This window comes from Planococcus citri, chromosome 1 (assembly GCF_950023065.1).
Source record: "Planococcus citri chromosome 1, ihPlaCitr1.1, whole genome shotgun sequence".
NCBI lineage: Eukaryota > Metazoa > Arthropoda > Insecta > Hemiptera > Pseudococcidae > Planococcus > Planococcus citri.
In genome coordinates, this window is record NC_088677.1 from 323972 (window position 1) to 346046 (window position 22075).

The 22075-nt window shown below is 37.1% G+C and overlaps 2 protein-coding genes across 3 annotated transcripts in view; one reads left to right on the top strand and one right to left on the bottom strand.

The window, feature by feature from the left end:
* Positions 1–17390, top strand: part of LOC135843611 (proton-coupled amino acid transporter-like protein CG1139) — a 28055-nt gene extending 10665 nt beyond the window's left edge. For both annotated transcript variants that reach the window (XM_065361564.1, XM_065361556.1), the window contains exons 2-10: positions 8755–8867; positions 8971–9252; positions 10488–10638; positions 11019–11140; positions 11711–11795; positions 11985–12260; positions 12339–12517; positions 12623–12804; positions 12993–17390. In XM_065361564.1, coding sequence (XP_065217636.1) covers positions 8755–8867; positions 8971–9252; positions 10488–10638; positions 11019–11140; positions 11711–11795; positions 11985–12260; positions 12339–12517; positions 12623–12804; positions 12993–13240 — 1638 coding nt within the window. In that variant the 3' untranslated portion in view covers positions 13241–17390. The remainder of the gene's footprint in view (positions 1–8754; positions 8868–8970; positions 9253–10487; positions 10639–11018; positions 11141–11710; positions 11796–11984; positions 12261–12338; positions 12518–12622; positions 12805–12992) is intronic.
* A 2331-nt stretch (positions 17391–19721) lies between these two features.
* Xpac (DNA repair protein complementing XP-A cells homolog Xpac) lies at positions 19722–21994 on the bottom strand. Its single transcript, XM_065361605.1, has 7 exons — positions 21795–21994; positions 21378–21596; positions 21177–21300; positions 20961–21088; positions 20639–20804; positions 20419–20536; positions 19722–20245 (listed from the first exon to the last, which is right to left on the bottom strand). Exons 1-7 carry the CDS (start codon positions 21851–21853, stop codon positions 20091–20093), a joined length of 969 nt encoding a protein of 322 aa, XP_065217677.1. The 5' UTR covers positions 21854–21994; the 3' UTR covers positions 19722–20090.
* Positions 21995–22075: the final 81 nt, after the last annotated feature.

Below are 22075 nucleotides of genomic sequence, written 5' to 3' on the forward strand. Positions count from 1 at the left end.
TATGTACATGTATCGTACGAGTATAAATGAGTACATAGATAATGTGCGTTGTGCGTAGTGCGTAGGTACTCGATATCTATTTACGTATGTATGTATAAATCTACTCGATAGTATAGATACGTACGACGAGTATGTAATGTACCTTACTTACCAACCTATCTGTAGGTACTTGCGTCCTCGAGCGTGTAATTAGGTACCAGGCTTCGACCCTGAGGAGGTACGACTGGATTTTGCTCTCCAAAATAGGTACCTACGAGTATACTCGTACCTGTTGTTGTCTGTTTATCTGTTAGTTACCAACCAATACATACTCGTACCTATACATGTATATTACGTACGCAGGTAGTTGCATCTGGAAATACCTAGATTTTATCTTTTTTTAGTTTACTCGAGTAGGTACGTACATCGCTACTCGTACATTTTATCAAAATATTTCATCCGCCCTCGGCCCTCTTCCCTACGAAATCAGGCGAAAGCCACGCGCATATTGCAACACTAAACCTCGCTTTATAGCTCGCTGCTTTAGACTTTATTGCATTTCACTTGCAATTTTTGCAAAATATAGCAACTTTTCTTCCCGCAACTTTTCGATGCGGTTTTTCTTTTCTTTTTTTTTACGTTTACGAAAATCGAGCGCTAAAAACTGGTTTTGTAAAGTCATACAGCGTCGCGTCGTCGTTATATTTACATTATGGCTGCGTTACTCGCAGTCGCACTGTCGCACTAACGCACCACAGAGGAAAAGCTGCGGGTAGGGTCGCATCAACAAGGACGACACCTCCGGGTCATACTCCGACACTGGGCTCGGCCCTCGGGGCACCCGGAGGGACTCGTAAGTTGAGATTCGCGACGCGTCCAAATCGTAGACAACATACGAGTAACTACATCATGTATACAAACGTGCTTTCGAATATGATACGAGTATAAATATCGTGTGTTTACTTATCAGCACCGAAAGGATGGGGACGAGGAGGGGGGATGAGGGAGCCAAAAAAGATTTCGTGTTTTTGATTAACGTGCAAGAACACGCAGGTTCTACGTATGTAGGTACTACAGGTCGTTGAAGCTCAAGCTCAAGCTCGATTATTTGGCGATAAAAGACGACTTGTGATCTACAATTCTACATATAAGTAAAAGTACATACTGTGAGATGTCCATTCTCTTTCTTCTGACACAAAATCACGACTCCAAATAATCAACACGAAATAAAAATGCTCGAATGAAACGTACGTAAATGTGTTTTAATAATGACCAACTATCACCAACTGACTGCATAATATATATACTAAAACAAATACTTAAAAAATACGCGAACACAGTCGCATCAGCGTTTATTTTAGCGCCGTCATTAAAATAGGTACCTATTTCTTCCGACACAAATATTATGCCTCTTCATCGGCGTTTTGCGACATGTATAGCGGTACCATAACAAAATATGATTTTTGATGAGTAGATAAATAGCGATTAAATAAGTCTGAATTTATCTACATATATGCTCGTGACAACTTCCCTCCCCTATAGGCAAGGCGCGTCCTCGCGATTTTTTTCCATTTTATTATACAGTAACAAGATATAAAATAGGTGACTAAAGCTAAAAATTTTCTATACATTGTTTTCTTCTTCAGAATAGAAATTTACAAGTACATGAGCAATAGGATTACATAAATAAATGTAGGTATGTACCTTAAATAATGCTATATTTATTTGCTACGATTCAAGGAGATAGAAAAAAGAATAAAGGTTTTTATTCTGTAGAAGTCTGTGTGAGGTTTCAGATCTCTGTTTTTTTCTGATGTTAGGTGATAGGTGATGGGTGTTCCAGTGAACTGGTGTGTTATGTCATTGCTGGGTGATCAGTCCTACAATGTCATTTCCCAATTTCCCTATTTTAGTGGCTCGCGATACCACATTTTCACACATTCCATTGGTAGGAATTTCTTCCCAGTTTCAAAGATTTGATTTTTCAGACTTCCTTTTTGTTTTTCTTTTTAGTCTCTTTCATTGAATTTTCTCATTCTCCTTACATGAACTGTCTCTTGTTGTATTTTTCCTCTTACTGGGTAATTAATAACATAATTTTCATTTGAGACCTTTTTCAAAATTTCAAATGGTCCTATAAACTTGGGATTGAATTTTCCCTGCTGTAAGGGATTTTTTAAAAGAATTTTTTCTCCTATCTCAAATTTTATTTCCTCTCTCCCCTTATCATACCTTGACTTTTGATTTTTTTGGTGTTTTTCTACCCACTGTGGTATTTTTTCCCTAATTTTTTCAAGCTTTCTCAATTCTCCAATTCTGTCAATTTGCTCTGTTTCATTTTCAGAATTTAATTCGTTTTGTAATGGTAGATTCGGATTTTTTCCAAACATTAAGTAGTATGGGCTAAGTCCATCTAGTACTTCCATTGGTGTTGTGTTATATGAAAAAATTGCAAAAGGTAGGTAGTCTGGCCAATCTTTAGGTTCATCTGCCACATAGGTGTTTAGGATATTTTTTATTGACTGATTTAGTCTTTCCACTCCCCCTTGGGTTTGTGGCGCATAGGCTGTGCTATGTTTTAAGTTAATTCCTAGTTTCCTACAGGCTTCTGTTAGTTTTTCGTTTCTAAAATGGGTGCCCCTGTCACAAGTAATTTTTTTGGGACATCCGTATATCGTTATAATTTCGTTTAAAAATTTCAAGACTGCTTCACTATCAGCTTTTGCTGTGGCTTTAGCAAATGCATATTTTGTTGACCTACATGAGCCCATTAGAATGTATTCTTTACCTCTACTTTTTCCAAGGGGTCCTACAAAGTCGATTTCTAAATGGGACAATGGGGAAGGATCTTCAATTTCAATTGGTCTCAGTAAACCCTGTTTTTTCCCTTTATATGTTTTATTTTTTTGACATATTTCACATGACTTTATATATTTTTCTACAGATTTTTTCATGTTTTCCCAAAAATATTCTTGTTTCATTTTTTCAAATGTTTTGTAAATTCCAAAATGACCTCCTCCTAAAGCTTTATCATGATAATTTTCCAGTATTTTATTTTGTAAGTTTTGTGGTATTACTGATACTTTTTTAACTCCCAATTTTGAATTCATTTTAAATTTGAGAATTCCTTTTTCCAAGACATAGTTTCGTGATTTTTTCTGCATTTTTTCAACATATTTCTTCCCTCCTTTTAATTTATTGTTTTTTGCCAGGATAATATCACGACAGAATTTGTCATTTTTTTGTTCTTTTTCTAGGTTCATTTTATTTTCTGTTTCACTTTGGTTTGTTTCAGATTTGTTTATAATTGTTCGTGATAATGTGTCTGGGACAGTGTTATTTTTACCTTTGATGTGTTTGATGTCAAAAGTATAGTCACTTAGTTTTGTGATCATTCGTGCCATTCGTGCATTTGGTTGTTGAGAATTTCTAAAATGAGTTAGTGCTGAGTGGTCTGTTAAAACTGTAAATTTTATTCCATAGAGATATTCCCGAAAATGAGTGATTGCTTCCACAAGGGCTGTCATTTCCAAATCATATGCGGAGTATTTAGATTGTCTTGGTAATAATTTTTTGGAAAAATAACCTATAGGGTGTTTTTCGCCCTTTTCATTAATTTGATGCAACACTGCTCCTACTGCAATTGCTGAACCATCAATTTCTAAAATTGTCTCTCTCCCTTCTTTATAAATTCCCAAAATTGGTTCAGACATTAGTAGGGTTTTCAATTTTTCAAAACATTCATTCAATTTTTCACTCCATTTTATTGGTTTGTTATCTTTAGGATTTCCTTTTGTTTCATCAGAGAGAGGTGCTGCTATTTTTGCAAAGTTTTTTATAAATTTTCGGTAGTATCCACAAAGTCCCAAAAAACTACGCACTTTTTTAACAGTTTTTGGAAAAGGGAATTTTTTGATTTTTTCTATGTTTTTATCAAGTGTCTGAATTTTACTCCCATCAATTTTGTGTCCTAGCAGATTTGTTTCAGTGTAAAAAAATTTACATTTTGAAGTCTTTAGTTTAAGGTTCATTTTTGTAAGTCTCTCCAAAGTTAGTCTCAGATTTTCTAAAGCTTCTTCAAAAGTTTCCCCAAAAACGCATATATCGTCCATGTAAGCTACCATATGACGATACATAATGTCTGAAAATGCCTGGTAGATAGCTTTGCTAAAAGCTGCAGGTGAAATTTTTAAACCCTGAGGCAATACCGTGAATTCATATAGTTCGTTTTCAAAGATAATGGCTGTGATTTTTTGATCTTCAGGGTGAATTGGAATTTGGAAGAACCCTTGGTTGGCGTCTAAAGTGCAAAAGTAATTTTTTCCCTCCATAGCCATGAAAATGTTATCTGTTCTGGGCACAGCATTCCTATCGATTGCTACTTTCTGGTTCAATTTTTGAAAGTTACAAAGAAATCTAAAAGTTCCGTCAGATTTCTTTTTTAGGAACACAGGAGTTGCATAGTTTGATGAACTCCTTTTCAGTATCTGAGCCTTAACCATTTTATTTATTAATGCTTTCATTTCTCTTCTTTCTGGGGGTGATAATTTATATGCCCTACTGGCTACAGGTGTGGTGTCAGTCATATTAATTTTATAAGGTTCAACATTTGCAGTGGTTACATTTAAAGGGTCAGATGTGAACAGATCAATATGTTTTTTTATCAGATTTGCTACTTTGTTTTTTCTTTCAGGTGTTAAGTTCTTGTTAATATCTATTACTTTCCCTTCTTTGTCTTTAAGCTCATTTAGGTCAATATTTTCGTTTTTTTCTTCAGATATATTTGTGGTGTTTATATTAGTTTTTTCTGCAAAATCATGGGTTTTATTATGTCTAACTAGTTCACATATTCGTTGGTTTTTTCGTAGTATTTTTGTTGTGTTAGTGTAGTTATTTAATTCTAGTTCAATTTTGTTATTGTCAGCAGAATGTTTACGTACTTGTATACCAGCATATGAGTCAAAGTATGGCAGTCTGTCTACATTTATATCGTTTCCATTGTCTTTTGTTTGTACACTGCAAATTATTTTCGAGTGTGGTTGAATTTCGCAATTTTCTCTCATTCTAACATACGTACCAAATACCTCAATTTTTCCCTTGCTTTCGCTTTCCTTCTCAATTTTTAATGTTTTCATCTTTCCACCTTGGCCAAAAGTTATGATATTTTTTTCAAAATCTATTTTTGCTTTTTCATTATTCAAAAAATCTAGTCCAAGAAGCATATCCGCAACTAGGCCTTGAATTACGTATGCCTCAAATTTGTATTTAGCCTTGTCATATAGGAATTTTCCTTTAGTTTTTCCGAGAATTTCTACAGGTTCATTGCATAAGCCTCCTGCATTTAGTTCACTTTTTTCCAGAATCATGTCAGGGGTGACATGTTTGTCATTTAGACATGTTATGTCTGATCCTGTGTCAATAACTGCATTTATGAAATTTTCTTAGCCAACTAGCTTAACTTTAATTTTTAGAGTAGGGGTACTTGCCAAATTCAGTACTGGTAATGTATTAAATTTGACAGGCGAAGTACCCCTGCTTTTTAGTTTTTTTGTGATGATTTATTATTTTTTTCCTCTTTCCTATCATTCTGGGGAGGTTCATTTGTATGTTCTGTATTCCAGTTTGTTTGGTAATTTTGATAATTTCTACCCCTGTAATTTTGGTATGGTCTTTGATAATTTCCCCTGTAGTTTCCACCATAGTTTTCACGATAATTTCCCCGATGATCGCCTCTCCCTCTGGAGAAATTTTGCCCTCTGTAGTTTTGGTTTTGATAGTAGTTTATATTATTATAGTTATCATTTCTATCGTGATTTTGTTGATAGTTTTGTTGATAATTTCCTCTATTTCTGTTATAGTTGAAAAAACCCCTATTTCCCCTATTCGGATAACTTCTAGCATAAAATCTTCGTGTGTTTGTTTGATAAATATTCGTTTTGGTTTCTTGTGACTCTAGTTTTTTTATTTTTTCTGTCAATTTTTCAATAGTTTCTGTTAGGTCCTTTTCTGTTCTCTCTTTCTTTTCCTGGTTTTTTTCTTCATACCTAATGATGTGTTTTTTCAAATTTTCTAGACTATCTATTTCAAATATAGATAACCACTCTATCAGTTGTGTGTTTAAACCTTTTTTAATTTTTTTATAAATTTTGATTTCTGGCATGGTATTATCTATTTTTTTACAAATTTTTGTAATTTCGTCAATATAGTCCATAATATTTTCTCCCTCTTTCATTTTCCTATTTTTTAATTTGTTTTTCAGCTCATCTTTTCGTGGTTCGTATTTTGTTTCAAGCAGTATTTTTAAGGGAGGATATGTTGTAATATTTTGTGTCGTGTTAAGGTATTCATAGTACTCTAAAGCGTCATCTATAAGATATAATTGAATGTTTTCGAACTTTTTTGCGTCATCCCATTTATAAATTTTCGCCGCCACCTCAAATTGTCTGAAAAAGTTTTTTATATCCTCATTTTTCGATCCGCCAAATTGTTTTATCCTAAATTTTTGTTGTTCCATTTTTTCTAGTAAATTTTTTATTTCTATTTGTAGTCCAAGTGTTTTGTTTTTCAAAAATTTGAAATATTCAATTTTGTCCCTAAGTTTTTCAAATTTTCTGCCAAATTCTATTGTGCTATTTTGGTTTAAAATTTCTTCTACTTTTTTATTCTGTTCGTTTAGTTCAGCCTCAGCTTCCTCTGCTGTTTTATTCCAAAAGTTTGAAAGTTCTATATCTCTTTTTTCCTTTTCTAAAAATTCCTTGATATCTCTTTGTTCTTCTGGATCACTTCTCCTTTCTTGCCAGTTTTTGAATTTTTCTTGTAATTTATATCCAAAATCTTCGAAAGTTCTAACAAAATTTACTAATTTTTTCCTCAAATTTTCGATCTGCCCTGAATCGTCTAGTTGATAAGCATTTAAAATTTTCAATAACGTTTCTTTATCTAGTAGGTAAATCCAACCGGTTTGGATTTCCATCAATTTTAAATTTTAAACAGATATTGCATACCTCTTAAAAAACACAACATGAAAAATTTAAACATAAACTATAGATACCGTTGATTTTTGTGGTAGTTTTTCCTTGGAAGTGTGGGTTTGGATTTTCGAATTTGTCTCCTCTAATTTTGACTTCTGGCCCTTGGAGCTTTTCGTGAACAGGTAGAATTGGCTCGGATTTTTCTTCTTCAAACCTCGGTCATTGGCATTGATTCACGTACTGGAAATTTTTCCTTGCATGGACACTTGGATTTGGCATTGAAAATATGTTATCCTCAGTGATTGATTTTTTTTTTCTTGGGTGACTTTTTTGCCTTCAATTTTCGTATAGTGATGAATTTGAGACAGCAATTTGACAATACATCAGACCAACCAACAATTCGATGAGAAGGAACGTAGCTTTGGGGTAGAATTCAAATTTTTCAGCTTTCCATAGTAGCTCCGGTAACTTCAGTGAGTCTTTTCCGTTGGGCGCCAAGCTTGTGAGATGTCCATTCTCTTTCTTCTGACACAAAATCACGACTCCAAATAATCAACACGAAATAAAAATGCTCGAATGAAACGTACGTAAATGTGTTTTAATAATGACCAACTATCACCAACTGACTGCATAATATATATACTAAAACAAATACTTAAAAAATACGCGAACACAGTCGCATCAGCGTTTATTTTAGCGCCGTCATTAAAATAGGTACCTATTTCTTCCGACACAAATATTATGCCTCTTCATCGGCGTTTTGCGACATGTATAGCGGTACCATAACAAAATATGATTTTTGATGAGTAGATAAATAGCGATTAAATAAGTCTGAATTTATCTACATATATGCTCGTGACAATACCTACTGTGCTACTCGTACATTAATACATACTCGTACGTAGGCTATTATAGTATAAATGGGTATTTTGAGAATTTGGAAAGCCCGGCCGCGGCCGCCTAAATATACTCGTAACAGTTAACACGAGTGAAACACGCGCGCGCTTCCTCTTTCACTTTGGTACGACGAAGGCGTATTAATCTTACGCAGGTAGGTAAAGGTATAAGGTATTACTTGTATGCATAGTGTATACCTACGCATTACGAACTTACGAGAGTAGGTACGAGTATTTTTAATTAGGTCGTTAATAAAGATTAACGCGGATGCTGATTTCGATGTCGATACGTCGCGTCGGCGGCGGCGTCGGCGTCGGCATGTGGTCTAGTCTCTGGTCATTATCAGTAGCCTGTAGAGATTTAGAGTACCTACTAGTGTGGTTCGACTGTATACAATATACATACTCGTACTCGTACTCGTACTCGTAGCGTACGAGTACTTACTGTAGATAAGTGTGCTTGTAGGCCTTCGTATAGATGCTCGTAGAAGAGCTTAAGCTTAAACTTAAACTTATATACTCGTTTACTCGTATATGTATTACACTATTACAGTGATGTTGGAAGTAGCACCGAGCACGCACTTAGGTACCTACGTACACGCAAGGTATCTCGTATACCTATTCGATATCGAATATCGGTATTCGCCATTCGGTACTATCTCAATGTATTCGAGGTACATGTTGTGGATGTGGATGTGGATGTGGATGTTGAATTGCTCAGAAATCGGAAAATTCGTCCGAATTTCGAATTTCTCCGAATGGTCGTTTTTCTCGAGGGATGGCGGGAGTTTACAAAAATAATCAATTTTTCCTTTAGAATATACCTATGATAGCTATACCTACTCGTATGTTGGTGTTGGTAAAACCGTAGGATAATAAAATTTGATTACGTATTTTCACTTTTGCAGATGGAAAATGGATACGATAATCCGGTGTCGATTGAACAAACCGCCAATGACACGCCATCGCCACCCCCACCCCCACCTCCACCTGCGGCTCATCCGTACTCGCATTCTGTCCAGTAAGTACCTAGTATTGCTTTCTACATAGTACATAGTACATAGGTACCTCTACCTACCATAGATACATATAATTATGGGTTCGTGAAATTTTTCATTTTTCAGTTTCGAAAATACTCGAGTGCCGGCAGCTGCGCCTGCGGCTGCGGCAAATGGAAGCAACAGCCAGAGCAGCGGCGGCGTATACGTTATACCCGTTGACACGCACACGACGCGAAGCAACTGCAAAAATGGCGCGGGCGCCGCAAAAAATGAAAAACACCAACTTGCCGGCCTTAACGGAATCAACGGCGACCGGCAACACAAACTTAATAAGAGTAGTTTATCAGAAAAAGCCTACATCGATTACGATCCGCACCAACATATACAACACAAAAATCCTACATCGTGAGTATCGTTTCTACTTGTACCTAGACCTACCTATTTTTTTCTGGCACTGGCACTGGCACTGGCACTGGCACTGGGACAAAATCTCGAAATTCGCGATCGGGATCGAGCGCAGTCGAGCACCATACAACAAGCTATGCTATACAACTCTGGCAATCTTCTTTCTCGACCATACCTATTTCAACCGTCGACGCGTTTTACCGGCTACCGGGTACCGGCTACCCACTACCCAGTCCAGTAGGTACCTACTTATTTCGTCGTCAGCGAGAAGTAAGCGCGCTTTTTAGGACTAGTTCAAAATTTTCTTCAAAAAAAGTTTCCTATAAGTCACGAAAGGGCGATTGGGCAGTTGCAACTCTGCGAGAATCTTCTTTTTCTGCCGCATTTTTACTACCGAAGTAGGTACCGACACGTTTCCAGTGCCATATGCCATGCCATGCCATGCCACTTTCAACGCGACTACAAAAATCGTTCTCGCATTTTTCGATATTTGAAAAAAATTAACCTCCTGCCATAAAACGTACGAGTCTCCTTATTTATTTCAAAATAAGGCCCATCGATTTTACACAATTTTTGGACCAAGTATTTTGGAAATTCTCCGCACGGATGAGTTCATTTTTTTTGAAGCCACCGCGTGAATATCCATAAACGTTCGCTAATTAGAGTCTACGCGAGGGAGGAAACTAAAGAAAGGGTGGGGTGGGGGGGGGGGGGTATTACACATTTTTGAAAGCTTCGGCCCTCGCTTCGCTCAGACCTGTTAGTTTTGTTGTTGTTTTTTTATTTTTCAAAATCAAACTTTCTACAAATCTGTTATTTTTATTCGTATAGGCATATACCTACTCAAAAAATGTTCAAATCAAAAAATTAACTCCTCGCGTAAAAAGGTGAACGCTTTTTTATTTCTCAAAACTCAAATTTTCGATAGCTTTTGCGGTACCAACTTTTGAAATTAATCCTCATTCAAATTCTAAAATTTCGAAACCAAACAAATCCAACTCCTCGCATAAAAAAAACAAAGCGCTTTGACTTTTCAATTTCGGCAAATTTTCGGTCGCACCCCCTGCCCTGCCCTGCCCTGCCCTGCCCTGCCCTGCCCTGCCCTTACCTCCCAACAAAACCTTTAGTTTCACTTTCGTCCCTGGTCTACGGATAAAGATGTTTCCATTTCTGCGGCGATCGCGGTACCTACCTCTGTACCTTGTAATACCTACACCCTTTGTTGACATTTGCAGATATTTGGATACGATATTTCACCTGCTGAGAGCGAGTCTGGGCACTGGAATTTTGGCTATGCCGAATGCTTTTCAAAATGCCGGTTACGCTGTCGGTCTAGTTGGAACTATGATTATCGGATTCATGTGTACTTACAACATCCATACGCTGGTAAGAATAAAGAAATCGTACTCGTAGTGTAGTAGGTTATAGGTATAAGTAATAAGGTAACTCGTATACGTATAGGTAATTAACTCGCGTAGCTCCAAAATGTGGGACGTGAGACGTGAGACGTCGAACGTGGGTGTGTGTAACTTGCATGTAACACGACAAGTAGAGTTACGAACTTTAAAAACCATAAAATACTCGTTACCTATACCTATCTACCTATCTACCTACCTACTACTACTAGTAATGTACAATAAACGGAGTTGTCAATGCTCCGCAATCCGCAATCCGCAATCCGCAATCCGCAATATTATTGCTATTTGCTTCCGCTATTACACCAATTACACCAATCTCAAATCTCAAATCTGGGTAATTAAATGCAGGTTTCGTCGGAATACGAATTATGTAAGCGTAGAAAAATTCCATCGATGACGTATCCAGAAACCGTACAAGCTGCTTTTGAAGAAGGTCCTGCGAGACTTAGATGTTTGGCGCGATTTGCAAGGTACGTAAAATGATTAACGCTCGTCGCTCGGTACCTACGAATACCTATACAGTGTGCCCAGAAATATCGGCTACCCCCCCCCCAAGTTTTTCATTAAAAATATACGCGTACGGTTGGCAACGTGAACGGTTTAATAGATGCATTTATGATTGGTGGAATGTTATCTCTCCAGTCCAACAATCAATCGTGTGCTTGCGTGCTATCATTATTACTCGTACTCGTATCATTCATTGTGACCAACCCAAGTATTTAGGAGAAAACTTTTTTTAGGGGTACCCGATACTTCTGGACACCCTGTATACCTATACCTACCATAAGTTAGCTACCTCTATTTGTTGCTTATCTATTCATCTTACGAGTGAATATACACTAACTTCCTATACCTACACCGACCTCGTACGAGTAGATAGAAAGATATGTACCTACCTACATATGCAGAGTGTATGTGTATGCGATGCGCTATGCCGGTATAGATACGACTACGAGTATTAATTACCGTACGTCTACGAGTATAGCTTCGATTTAATACAGGTATGTTGTACTTATACTCGTACGCGTATTTTGTTTTAGTGTTGTTACGAATTTACTTTTGGCCCTTTACCAAATCGGCTCGAGTTCCATTTACGCGCTATTCATCGCCAGTAATTTACAAGATGTAAGTACCTACATGCTACATACGAGTACTTATATAGTGAGGTACCTACCTGAACTAGGTAATACGGTAATACGAGTGTCGACTCGTAAGTCTCGGGTAGCTGGGTAGGTGGGTAGGTATCGTAGAAAAGTTGTAACCGGGTGAAATCGAATAATTTTTTCATTTTTTTGTGCCCTAATCTACTCGTAGGTAGGCCAATCGTATTTTGGCAGCGAGCTGAATTTGCGGGTTGTTCTGTTGTATTTACTCGTACCGTCCGTAATCATTTGTTGGGTTCGAAACCTTAAATTGTTGGTGCCTTTTTCGACGATCGGCAACGTGGCTACGATTGTGAGTTTTGCGTTAATCTTCCGATACGTGTTCGATGAGGTGCCAACTTTTGCGTATCGAGAACCAGTTGGCACTATGCGAGGTATACCGTTATTTTTCGGCACCGTTTTGTTTGCGATGGAAGCTATCGGCGTGGTACGTACTTGAACCTTTCTTTATACGAGTAGGTACCTTTAGACTTAGGTACACGTTTTGTATGGTACTTTCGCGCAGGTAATGCCTTTGAAAAATCAAATGAAAAAACCGAGGCAATTTGGCAGTCTGTTCGGCGTATTGAACGCCTCGATGTTGCCGATTTCCATACTGTATACATTCATGGGATTTTTCGGATATTTAAAATACGGCCCAGCAACCCAAGGCAGTATTACCTTGAATTTGCCTACTGAAGAACGGTGAGTACCTGCTTGCCGCGTACCGTACCTACCTTCTTACTTTTACGCGCACTTTTGCCTACCTATTTGGACATACGAGCTGTATTCTCTCATCTCGTGTTTCAGATTAGCCAAAGCGGTTAAACTTTTATATTCCGGCGCTATATTCATCACGTACGCTTTATCCAATTACGTAATCTGCGATATCGTATGGACCAACGGTATCAAATCGAAAATGAATAATCCGTCCGTATGCTGCCGCATACTGTTCGAGTATGTCATTCGAACGGGCGTTGTTTTTCTAACTTGTACGTACCTATACATAATCACTTACCATATCTAACTTACCTTCCCCCAGTAGGTATAGACCTAGCTCATTTTGCTCCTCATTCATACGACATACGTCCTACCTAAATAATTATAAATACGTACCCAAATACGAGTAGTTAGTACCTACCCAAGTTTATTAATTGTTTGTTTGTTTGTTTGTTTGTAGTTTTCCTGGCCGCAGCTGTGCCGAATTTGGAAATTTTCATATCATTCGTGGGCGCCTTTTGTTTGTCGAGCATCGGCGTCGCTTTTCCGGCCATTGTAGAGATATTGACTTTTTGGAATAATCACGAAGACGCGTTCCAATTCTCTATCATGATATTCAGAAATATCATCATCATCGTGATCGCAATCTTAGCATTTACCATCGGTGTCAGCAGCAGCGTTGCGAAATTCGTCCAGGAAGTGCTATAGGCATTTACGCGTACCTATACCTATATCAATACCTATATACCTACTCGTGCGCGTATGTTGGTGCAGTTGGATTTGTGATTTGTGATTTGTGAACCTGCAATTGAAACACTCCAAGCTCTAGGCTCTAGTTTTACAGCTTCTACGTACCGTACGTATGGTACGTACTCGTATGTATACCTACTTACTTGAATTGTCAGCTCAGCTGCGATATACTGATCGCGATTTGCGAATCACGTACTTGATCGTTCAGCATCGGCGCGGCGTTCTGTTCAATGTTCAGTAATCCGTAGGTAGTAGATATAGATAAGCAGGTATCTATGTATGTATTATCTGAACCTGCGACTACACAATTGCATCAAGTTACTATTAGTATGTTGTGCAGAGACAGGCGCAATCTTATTAATTTATCCTTTTACATACGCGCGTTCCCGCGTACTGCATTATTGTGGATACTCCACGGTACCAGCTGCGAAGCTACGAGTATAGTGCGTATTATAACCAGAGTCTCGACTCTCGAGAAGAGTGCCCTGTGACGTGTATACCTAATATGTACCTATGCAATTTTCAGTCGTGTCATTTTTGCGCGCATGGTTGCAATTTTTTTCCACCTTCTGATCAAAAGCCTCCTATACGAGTATACTTTCTTTCGAGATACCTACCTACTTACCTACTTTTCCCAAAACGTCACATCAATTTTTCGAAACAAAATTGTGCTAAGGCCTCGACGCGATTATTAATTTTTACGAACCCATCTTCGGAAACAATTTGAACGTGCAAAAACAAAAACAAAAACAAAAAAAAAATCATCGAAATTTCAACCAATCGTACCTATTTACGTAGATGTTCATTTTTTTCGTCGTTTGTGTACTAAAAATCTCAAGCACACCGGCCGGATTTCGAGAAAAGCAGGTTACAATGGTAACAGATACCTACCTATGTATGGGAATTAATGAGTTTCAATTTTTAACATAAGATGAAGGAACACTCTTGTTAGGTATTTGGCATTGGCTCGCATGCGCTGTAGTAAGGTTTTTTTTCTCCGTATTATGGTACCTATTAGGTATTATCGAGATACCTAAACTTATTGTCGCCGCACCGTAATATAGCCATGTCATACCTTTTCTACTTTTCGACTACCTACCTCATCTCGTTGAATTATTTTCAAGAAATGATTTCGAGTACTTACTTATTTGTACTTACCTATAACTTAACCAGGGGCGGATGGGGCACTTTAAAGTTACCGGGATTTGGCGCCGGTGCGACGCTAGTTTTTTGAGGGCGATGATTGGAGGGGGGGGGTAACAAAGGAATAAAATCATGTGTACTTTTTTTTGAATTTTTTTACCTTGAATATTTTAGCCAATGTGGTCATTTTGAGGGGGCTATAAAAATTACAAATTAATCAACTTTTAAGGGGGAAAAAAACGCAAAAAGTTGGTGATTTTTTTAAAAATGGAACAATTTGACGAAGTTGAAATTAGTACGTATATGTAGTTATTAGATTTGTTTACTGAATTAAATTAAAATTTGTACTCTGAATTTAGTCAACCTAAAACCTAAGCATGTATTCGTAAAAGGATAAACAAAATTTTGAAAAATTTAGAGTTTTATAACTAAAAAATAATGTACTTGCACCTACACAAAATTGAGCCAAATACCTAAGTTGAATTAAAGAGGTATGAAAGGGTGAATATTTTGCCCGAGCGGAGCGAGGGCGAAAATTTTAGAAAATTCAAACTTAAAAGGTGTGAAAAAATGTTATTTTTGTTGCTAAACGTGCAAATTCTGGAGCATGACAAACAAATTGACCCAAGCTAAGCGAGGGCGATGGCTTTTGAAAATTTTTATTTTGAGATGCCTAAAAACGAGGTTTTTTAAATGCAAGGAGTTCATTTTTTGGTTTTTAAATTTTAGAATTAGAAATGATTTTTTTTTTTTAGGAAGTTACGTAATTTTGAAAAAAAAAGAAAACAAGCTCGAGCGAGGGCGAAAGCTCTTGCAAATTTGTACTTCGAGGAGAGGCATAAAAACGATGTTTTTTGATGTGAGGATAAAAATTTATTTTTCTGCTTTACAACTTGATTTTTTTCCAGAAATTTTCGTCTATGATTTCGAAAAAGAAAATAAAACAAGCCCGAGCGAAGCGAGGGCGAAAGCTTTTGAAAATTTGTGTTTCAAGAAGTAAAAAATAATGTTTTTCTTTCATATCAGAGCTACAATTTCGGCGCTGCTGCGGCGCCGAATTCGAGCCAAAATTAGCGTAAAAATTAGCGCCGAAATCCAATTTTTACCGGGATTTTTCCCGGTTCCCCCTGTTGCCCATCCGCCCCTGAACTTAACTATAACTTTGTTTTTTTCGCCGTTGTGTATCGTATTAGAGGGACATGCGACATTTAGCGACATTCGAGGAAGGGAGGGGATAAATTTTGTAAACAATACCATACATAATATCTACGTGGATTCCTGTTTTATTCCCTGTTACCTCTTAATACGAGTATGTATGTGTGTATTGTACGTCTACGTATGTACATGTATGTACTTTTAGCTACTCGTATATACTCGTAACTATACGCATAAAATGTACCTACTCGTACCTACCTACATTATGGGTGATATCTACGACTTGTCTAGCACTACCAGACTATACCTATAGAGTATAGGTATAGTCTGTATGTGTAATCACCGGTGCAGAAGAAATTTCCTACTAGTATTAGGCATTTTTAATGTTATTTTCAATTTTCATTTGTGATATGTCGTAAACTGTGATATAGATCTATAGGTATAATTGTTTTGTACGTAGAGTTTAATCTACCTACCGGTTGTTACTTATTATTATCTATTAGGTATTATTATCATCATCTACCATCTAATGGATAAAGTAAATTTAGCGAATATAATGCAGGGTAAACATAGGTAAGGTATATGTGAGGGCGCCTACCAAAACGCACCGTATGGCCAAAAAAAATATTTTCGTACGGAGGGTTCCACCCGATTTTTGAAAGGTCCCTACGAAAATTGGGCGAAGAAAAAAAATTGTTTGGCCATATATGGTGCGTTTTCGTACGCACCCTCACATACGTATGCGACTATACGTGTAGAATACTCGTAGACACATACTCGTATATCTACTTAATACGTAGGTAATGCATAAGTGCCTAATTGATTCGCAGTAGGTACTAGGTAGGTACCTACATTTCAGATGTACACGTGCTCAGCCGATTAAATATTCGGACTACCTATCGAAATATACGAGTATGTGTAGATGAACTGCTAATCGATTTATAGGCTCTCCGTATTATAGCATTACACGGCCCGGGTAGAGACTGTGGCGAATGGACCGCGAACCGCGACTTTTTTTTGTTGGAAAATTGGAGGGAGGATCCGATAAGAAGTTACGAGGGGATGATCTCGAAAGACCGCAGGAAAAATTGCGAATCCTAACTCGCACCGTCATTTTTCTACGGGGGTTTCAAAATTTTAAAATTCACTCGAGTGATCGATTAAGTATCGCAATTTTTTTTTTCAAAAACACTTTTTTTTATTTTTAACGTATTCGAGTTTTAAAATTTGAAACCCCAGTAGAAAAATGATAGTTCAACTTGGGGATCCAAAATTTTTCCTACTCTCTTTCGAGATCCCTTCGTAACGTCTTATCAAATCTCCCCTCCAGTTTTCCAAAAAAAAAAAAAAAGAAAAAAGTCAACCCACTCTATGGTAGAGACCTATGCGACCTAAACGTGCATTTTAAAATGTGCCATAATATCATTATTATTACTAAGTAAGTTATTATACATTTTATCGTTATAAAAACCCGTGCCTATAGTACCTACCTGAAATGTATACTGTCACTTAATATAAATTTATTACATTTTGTCTACCAAATCGCGCTCGATTTCATTTTTTCTACCATTTTTTTCTACGTAATATTATGTAAATTTTCAACTTGAAATAATTTGAGGCCCTAACTACTGCAGTTACCTATACATACACAGGTACAGGTATTATTAACGTGTAGTGTAGATGCGTACACCGTACATATAATGTTAGATTTCATTTGTGCTTCTGCTTACCTTTGTACTTGGACCTATTCAAATCACTACCTGTACCCACACACGTTATTTGTTGTTGAGTAAACGAATGTACTTACCTACATTTTTTATTTTCTTTAAATTTAAATCGATCGTACCTACGTCGTCGTCACGTTGATAATACTCGTAGGTATGTACCTAGTACCTACATAAAGGCACGTATGTGATCAAATGTGCGAGTAAATACGCGCCAGACAAATTAAAAAGAAATTCAAAATTATTTTTTGTTGTTAGAATTTCATTCCTCGTGTATTTTTATCTCAATTCTTTATTTACTTAAGTACTAATTATTCTCAGAAATATTTCATTTCATTTCTCGCAAAGATGAATTACCTACTCGAATCGACGAATGAGATTACACATTTGAGATTGCGATTGAATATTACCTAATTTCGTTTTCGTATAATGTAGGTTATCGGTATTGCGGATACGTAGTGTATAGGTACAGGTAGGTATAGTTCAAGTAAGTAAAAAATAGTAATATGTAGGGCTCGGAATTTTTATGCTGGAGCATATTTTTTTGTACGCATAGGAGATAGGGAATTTTTCAATCATCTCCACGATTCTTGAAATTTCAAGTGAAATGAGCCTAATTCGTTGGGTATAGGTACATATAAAAGCATATTTCGGTATTTTTAGGGAATATTTTGCTCACGCTCTGTTTTGCATTTTTGTTAGTGAATTCTTGTTATTACACAACAATGTTACATAGTAAAATCGAATAGGAATCAATTTTCCTAGTAAAACAATGCCCATATCCCATCTCGTTGTAAAGGGAATATTTTTACGTTTTAGAGCATATTTTGGCATTTTTCAGGGAATATTTAAGCGCGTATTTTGCAGGTTTTTTTTTAGGGAAAGAATATCCGAGCCCTGGTAATATGTTACAATACTTGCACCTATGAGTAGGTATTAGCGAAGCAACTCCTAGGCTAACTATACGTAGCTGTCTGTCTGCTCAGCTACCATACCTATAATAATCTGCAGTGCTGAACTCGGTGCACGAAATGCTCACATATGCGCATATACTTGTACTCGTATAGCTGGCTATAGGAAACTACCTATTTCGTACCTAATACTCTTTCGGAGATAAAGAATAAAAATGAACTCGAACGTATGTAATGTTGAAGCAAAATTTCAACCTACATAAATAATAGGTACAAGAGATAACTCCGATAACGAAACAAAAAGGTTAGATAACTTTACGCTAATCGAAAGAATTTTGGTAGATTAAGTTATGCAAAATGACAATTTTTTCTTCATCGTAGAGATAAACGGTTCAACATTTTTATTTGATGCAAACAATAAGTCCTGGTACTGAATCATATACTCGTAATATTGATAAGCGTCCATCTTAAAAGTACGTAATAAGGTATCCTACGAATGAAAAAATCAAAATTCATTCGATTGGCAGGCAATAGCATAGTAAGTATACCGGAAATTGTCTGCATATAATTTTCATTTGTCAATTTTCGGCGAATTTCAAACATTCCGAAATTACCTACGCAGCTACGTAGAGAATAACCTTTACAACTCGTCAACTTCAATCGAGCTGAAATTTGGTTCGTTAAAAGAGCGTATCATCCATGACCCAGGACTCCGAATCCAATTTTGAGCGGAAAAAGTTGATTTTTCGTGAATTTTTGAATATAGCGAAAATAGATTGGTACCTAAGTACATATTACTACGGTTTTAAAAAATCAAAAATTGTAAACTTTTGCGATAAATCTAAAAATATATTATTCTTTAGCCGTGTCATAACCCTGGAGGGGTTGACTTAGTGAGTGGAAGAATTTTTGAGCAGTTTGTGGTAATTGTGCCATCGTGGCAAACATTGACGATTTTGAAACGATTTTTAAAATTTGAGATTTTCCAACGTGTAAAAACGTTGCCTCGATTTGAAATTCAACTGTCCTAATCGATTGGAAATGTCGAACTATACGATCGACAAGATCAAATTTTCATCTAGCTGTAGCTACGTACCTACTGAACTGAAGTTGGTTACAATTGTCTTCTGGAGCGATTTCAAGTTGCCGGGAAAAGTCGATTTTTACTGGATGCGGCTATACAGGTTGACTCGAAAATAATGGGAATCGATTAGGAGCGGGCGCGGGCGCGGGCGGAACACGGAACTTATCTGAACGGGGTTTCAGATTTCTCCCTGTTTTCGTTTACGTACTAGTAAGTAGGTAAGTACTTACCATAACAATACTCATTCGTGATACATACGAGTTAAATTGAAGAATTTGTAGGTAGGTTACTCGTACTCGTATCTTACGAGTAACGACGACGACGACGACGACGACGACGACGACGACCACACCGCCGAAATGTATCAGACATCAGACTACAGCTTGCGCATGTTACGCACTCGTATTAATTAAATACACGACGAATTGAAATTTTTTTTATTAAAATTTGTTTTTTGTACTGAAGTGACTCGCTGAATAAAACAGAACTATAAAATAAACAAAAGTAGAAACTTGAAATGAAATTTGCAGATCTTAGCAGCTATAGGTAAGTGATGTATCCATGTTGATACTCATCGTAAAGAAATCATGTAAGATACCATATCGCTCGACAACGAACATTTCAACATAAGGAATAGAGAGTATCGCAGAAAAACCAGTAAAAATACCATAATCGTCATTTCGCGCGATAAATACCTATCTCGCACTATCGCATCGTAGTTTGGAACTTAAAATTGCGGAACACGCGAGGAAACGTGCAGGTACTCGGTACTCGGTACTCGGTACTCGTATTTACATTTTTTCGTAAGTTTCTGTGAACGGGCAGCTCAAACAAGAGTGACTGTAAGTATCTTCTTCAGCGTCGTACGTTTCTTCGCCAAACTGATGCGTATGATTTTCAGTTAGAGATCGAGTATAAAGACTGCTACGAACTGACATTTTTAGAACTGTACACAAAGATAATCGAGTTACGAAAAAGTAGATACATACAATTGATACTCGTAATACTGTACCGCGTAGTGCGTATGCGTATGCGTATGCGTGTACTCTTCGTTACATCGCAGTCGGTACAATAAATGAAGAAAAATCATTCTCGTTTTTCGATATCGAGACGACGTACCTTTCATTTTCTTTTCGTATTTTTTCTGCTTCGTCTTACTTCGTTTCTCTTCTCTGTTTTCTAGTTCTTCGATTAGTTTTTCTTCCGATCCCCATATTTCCAACGCTCTTTCTTCCACCTGCCAAACATTATTCGTTCAAATGCAGCGGTACACATATGACATATACGAGCGTGTCGACTAAATTCGATAGAAAATTACGCCGAAATAACGGGCGCTTACTTGCGGCAGTAAATATAATTTCATGTCGTTCCATCTAGAATTGTGCGGATTTTTACCCAACATAAATTTCAACGGTTTTCCTCGTTGTTCGAGATCAACGTCGGTAAGAAGATAGCTTTTTTTCGCATCCGTTTTTGTGATTAGCGCGTGTTTTTCCTTGGCATCTCTGTAATGCAAATGCAAAACAAAAAAATACGAGCTACAGTTATTTACAACTCGACTGAATGAAAGCAACATACCAGTACCTACATAGGTATTAGGTACCACTGCGCAGTGTGCATAATATTCGATATACGTAATTATACATATTGCTCGCGCTTACCTACACTCATCGCATACGTTGTAATCGAATTTTTCAAGTAAAAACGAGCCCCCAAAATCTTTTTGGCATTCCAGACAACTAGGCTGATCAGGAGGTAAAATGGGTGGCGGTTTCTCCGCGATAACGATCTGAAATTGATCAAAAAGACGATTACTAACGCATAATTTGAATATTTCTCGAACGAATTAAAAAACAATCCAAATTGTTATTTTATACCTCCGCTTTTTTGTTTTCTACGAGTTGAGTCTCATCCAGCAAAAATCCTCCTCCGGTATCGATTAATTTAGGCGGTGCCAATGGTTTCTTCGAATTATCACTCGAAGATACCGCAAACAGCGATCTACGGAACAATAAATTTATAATCGACTGCGGTCCAAACGTATTATCGTAATAAGATCATTCGTTATTTTTATTTACCGCTCTTCTTTTTGTACAACATTATCCGTATGTTTACGTTTGCGCTGCAACGCTTTTTGGCGATTTTCTTCGGCACGAAGTTTTTGTTCTTCTGTCAGCTGGGTCGTTGTTTCGGAATACGACGAAGACGAAGACGAAGCCTCAGCCCCAGCCTCCGGCGAAGAACTCATATCGGGTAAATCAACGATCTCTGATCGGATTCCGTTTGAATATTTCACCCTAGATTGTGAAAATGCGCGTCAAATTTCAATGAGAAAAATTAATACACATCTACGCTGGGAAAATTATTGATACGTATTTTGCAAACAACAATAAATAATACTCTCTTTGAAAGGAATGTAGCAAAACACGGGCCACTTCCCACCTTAATAACGTGAAGATTCAATCTTCAGAATAAAACAATAATTAGGTACCTACGTTTTCGTTTTCAACAAGAAATAATCGCTGGATTTGATTGCTCCGGCGGTAAAAATCATTAGAAAGATGTGACTGAATATCTGAAAAAAAACAACTTTTTTATTTGAATGAAGTACGAACAAAAAAAATACTACTACAAAAAAAGTCTCATTGATAACGGCGGCGCTTCCCTTATTTTGTCTGGCGCCTGGCGTCTAGCATTGTGATGTGATAGACGATAGAGAATACATAGTTGCGTTTCCAGACAGCGACAGCGTTGCATACGTGACCTACATTCTTCC

Coding starts and splice junctions, on each gene's coding strand:
- Xpac (XM_065361605.1), bottom strand. CDS start 21,853: ATGATTTTTACCGCCGGAGCAATCAAATCCAGCGATTATTTCTTGTTG. Junction 21,597..21,794: donor TTCTTGTTGAAAACGAAAAC/GTAGGTACCTAA, acceptor TTCACAATCTAG/GGTGAAATATTCAAACGGAA. Junction 20,537..20,638: donor AATTATATTTACTGCCGCAA/GTAAGCGCCCGT, acceptor AATGTTTGGCAG/GTGGAAGAAAGAGCGTTGGA.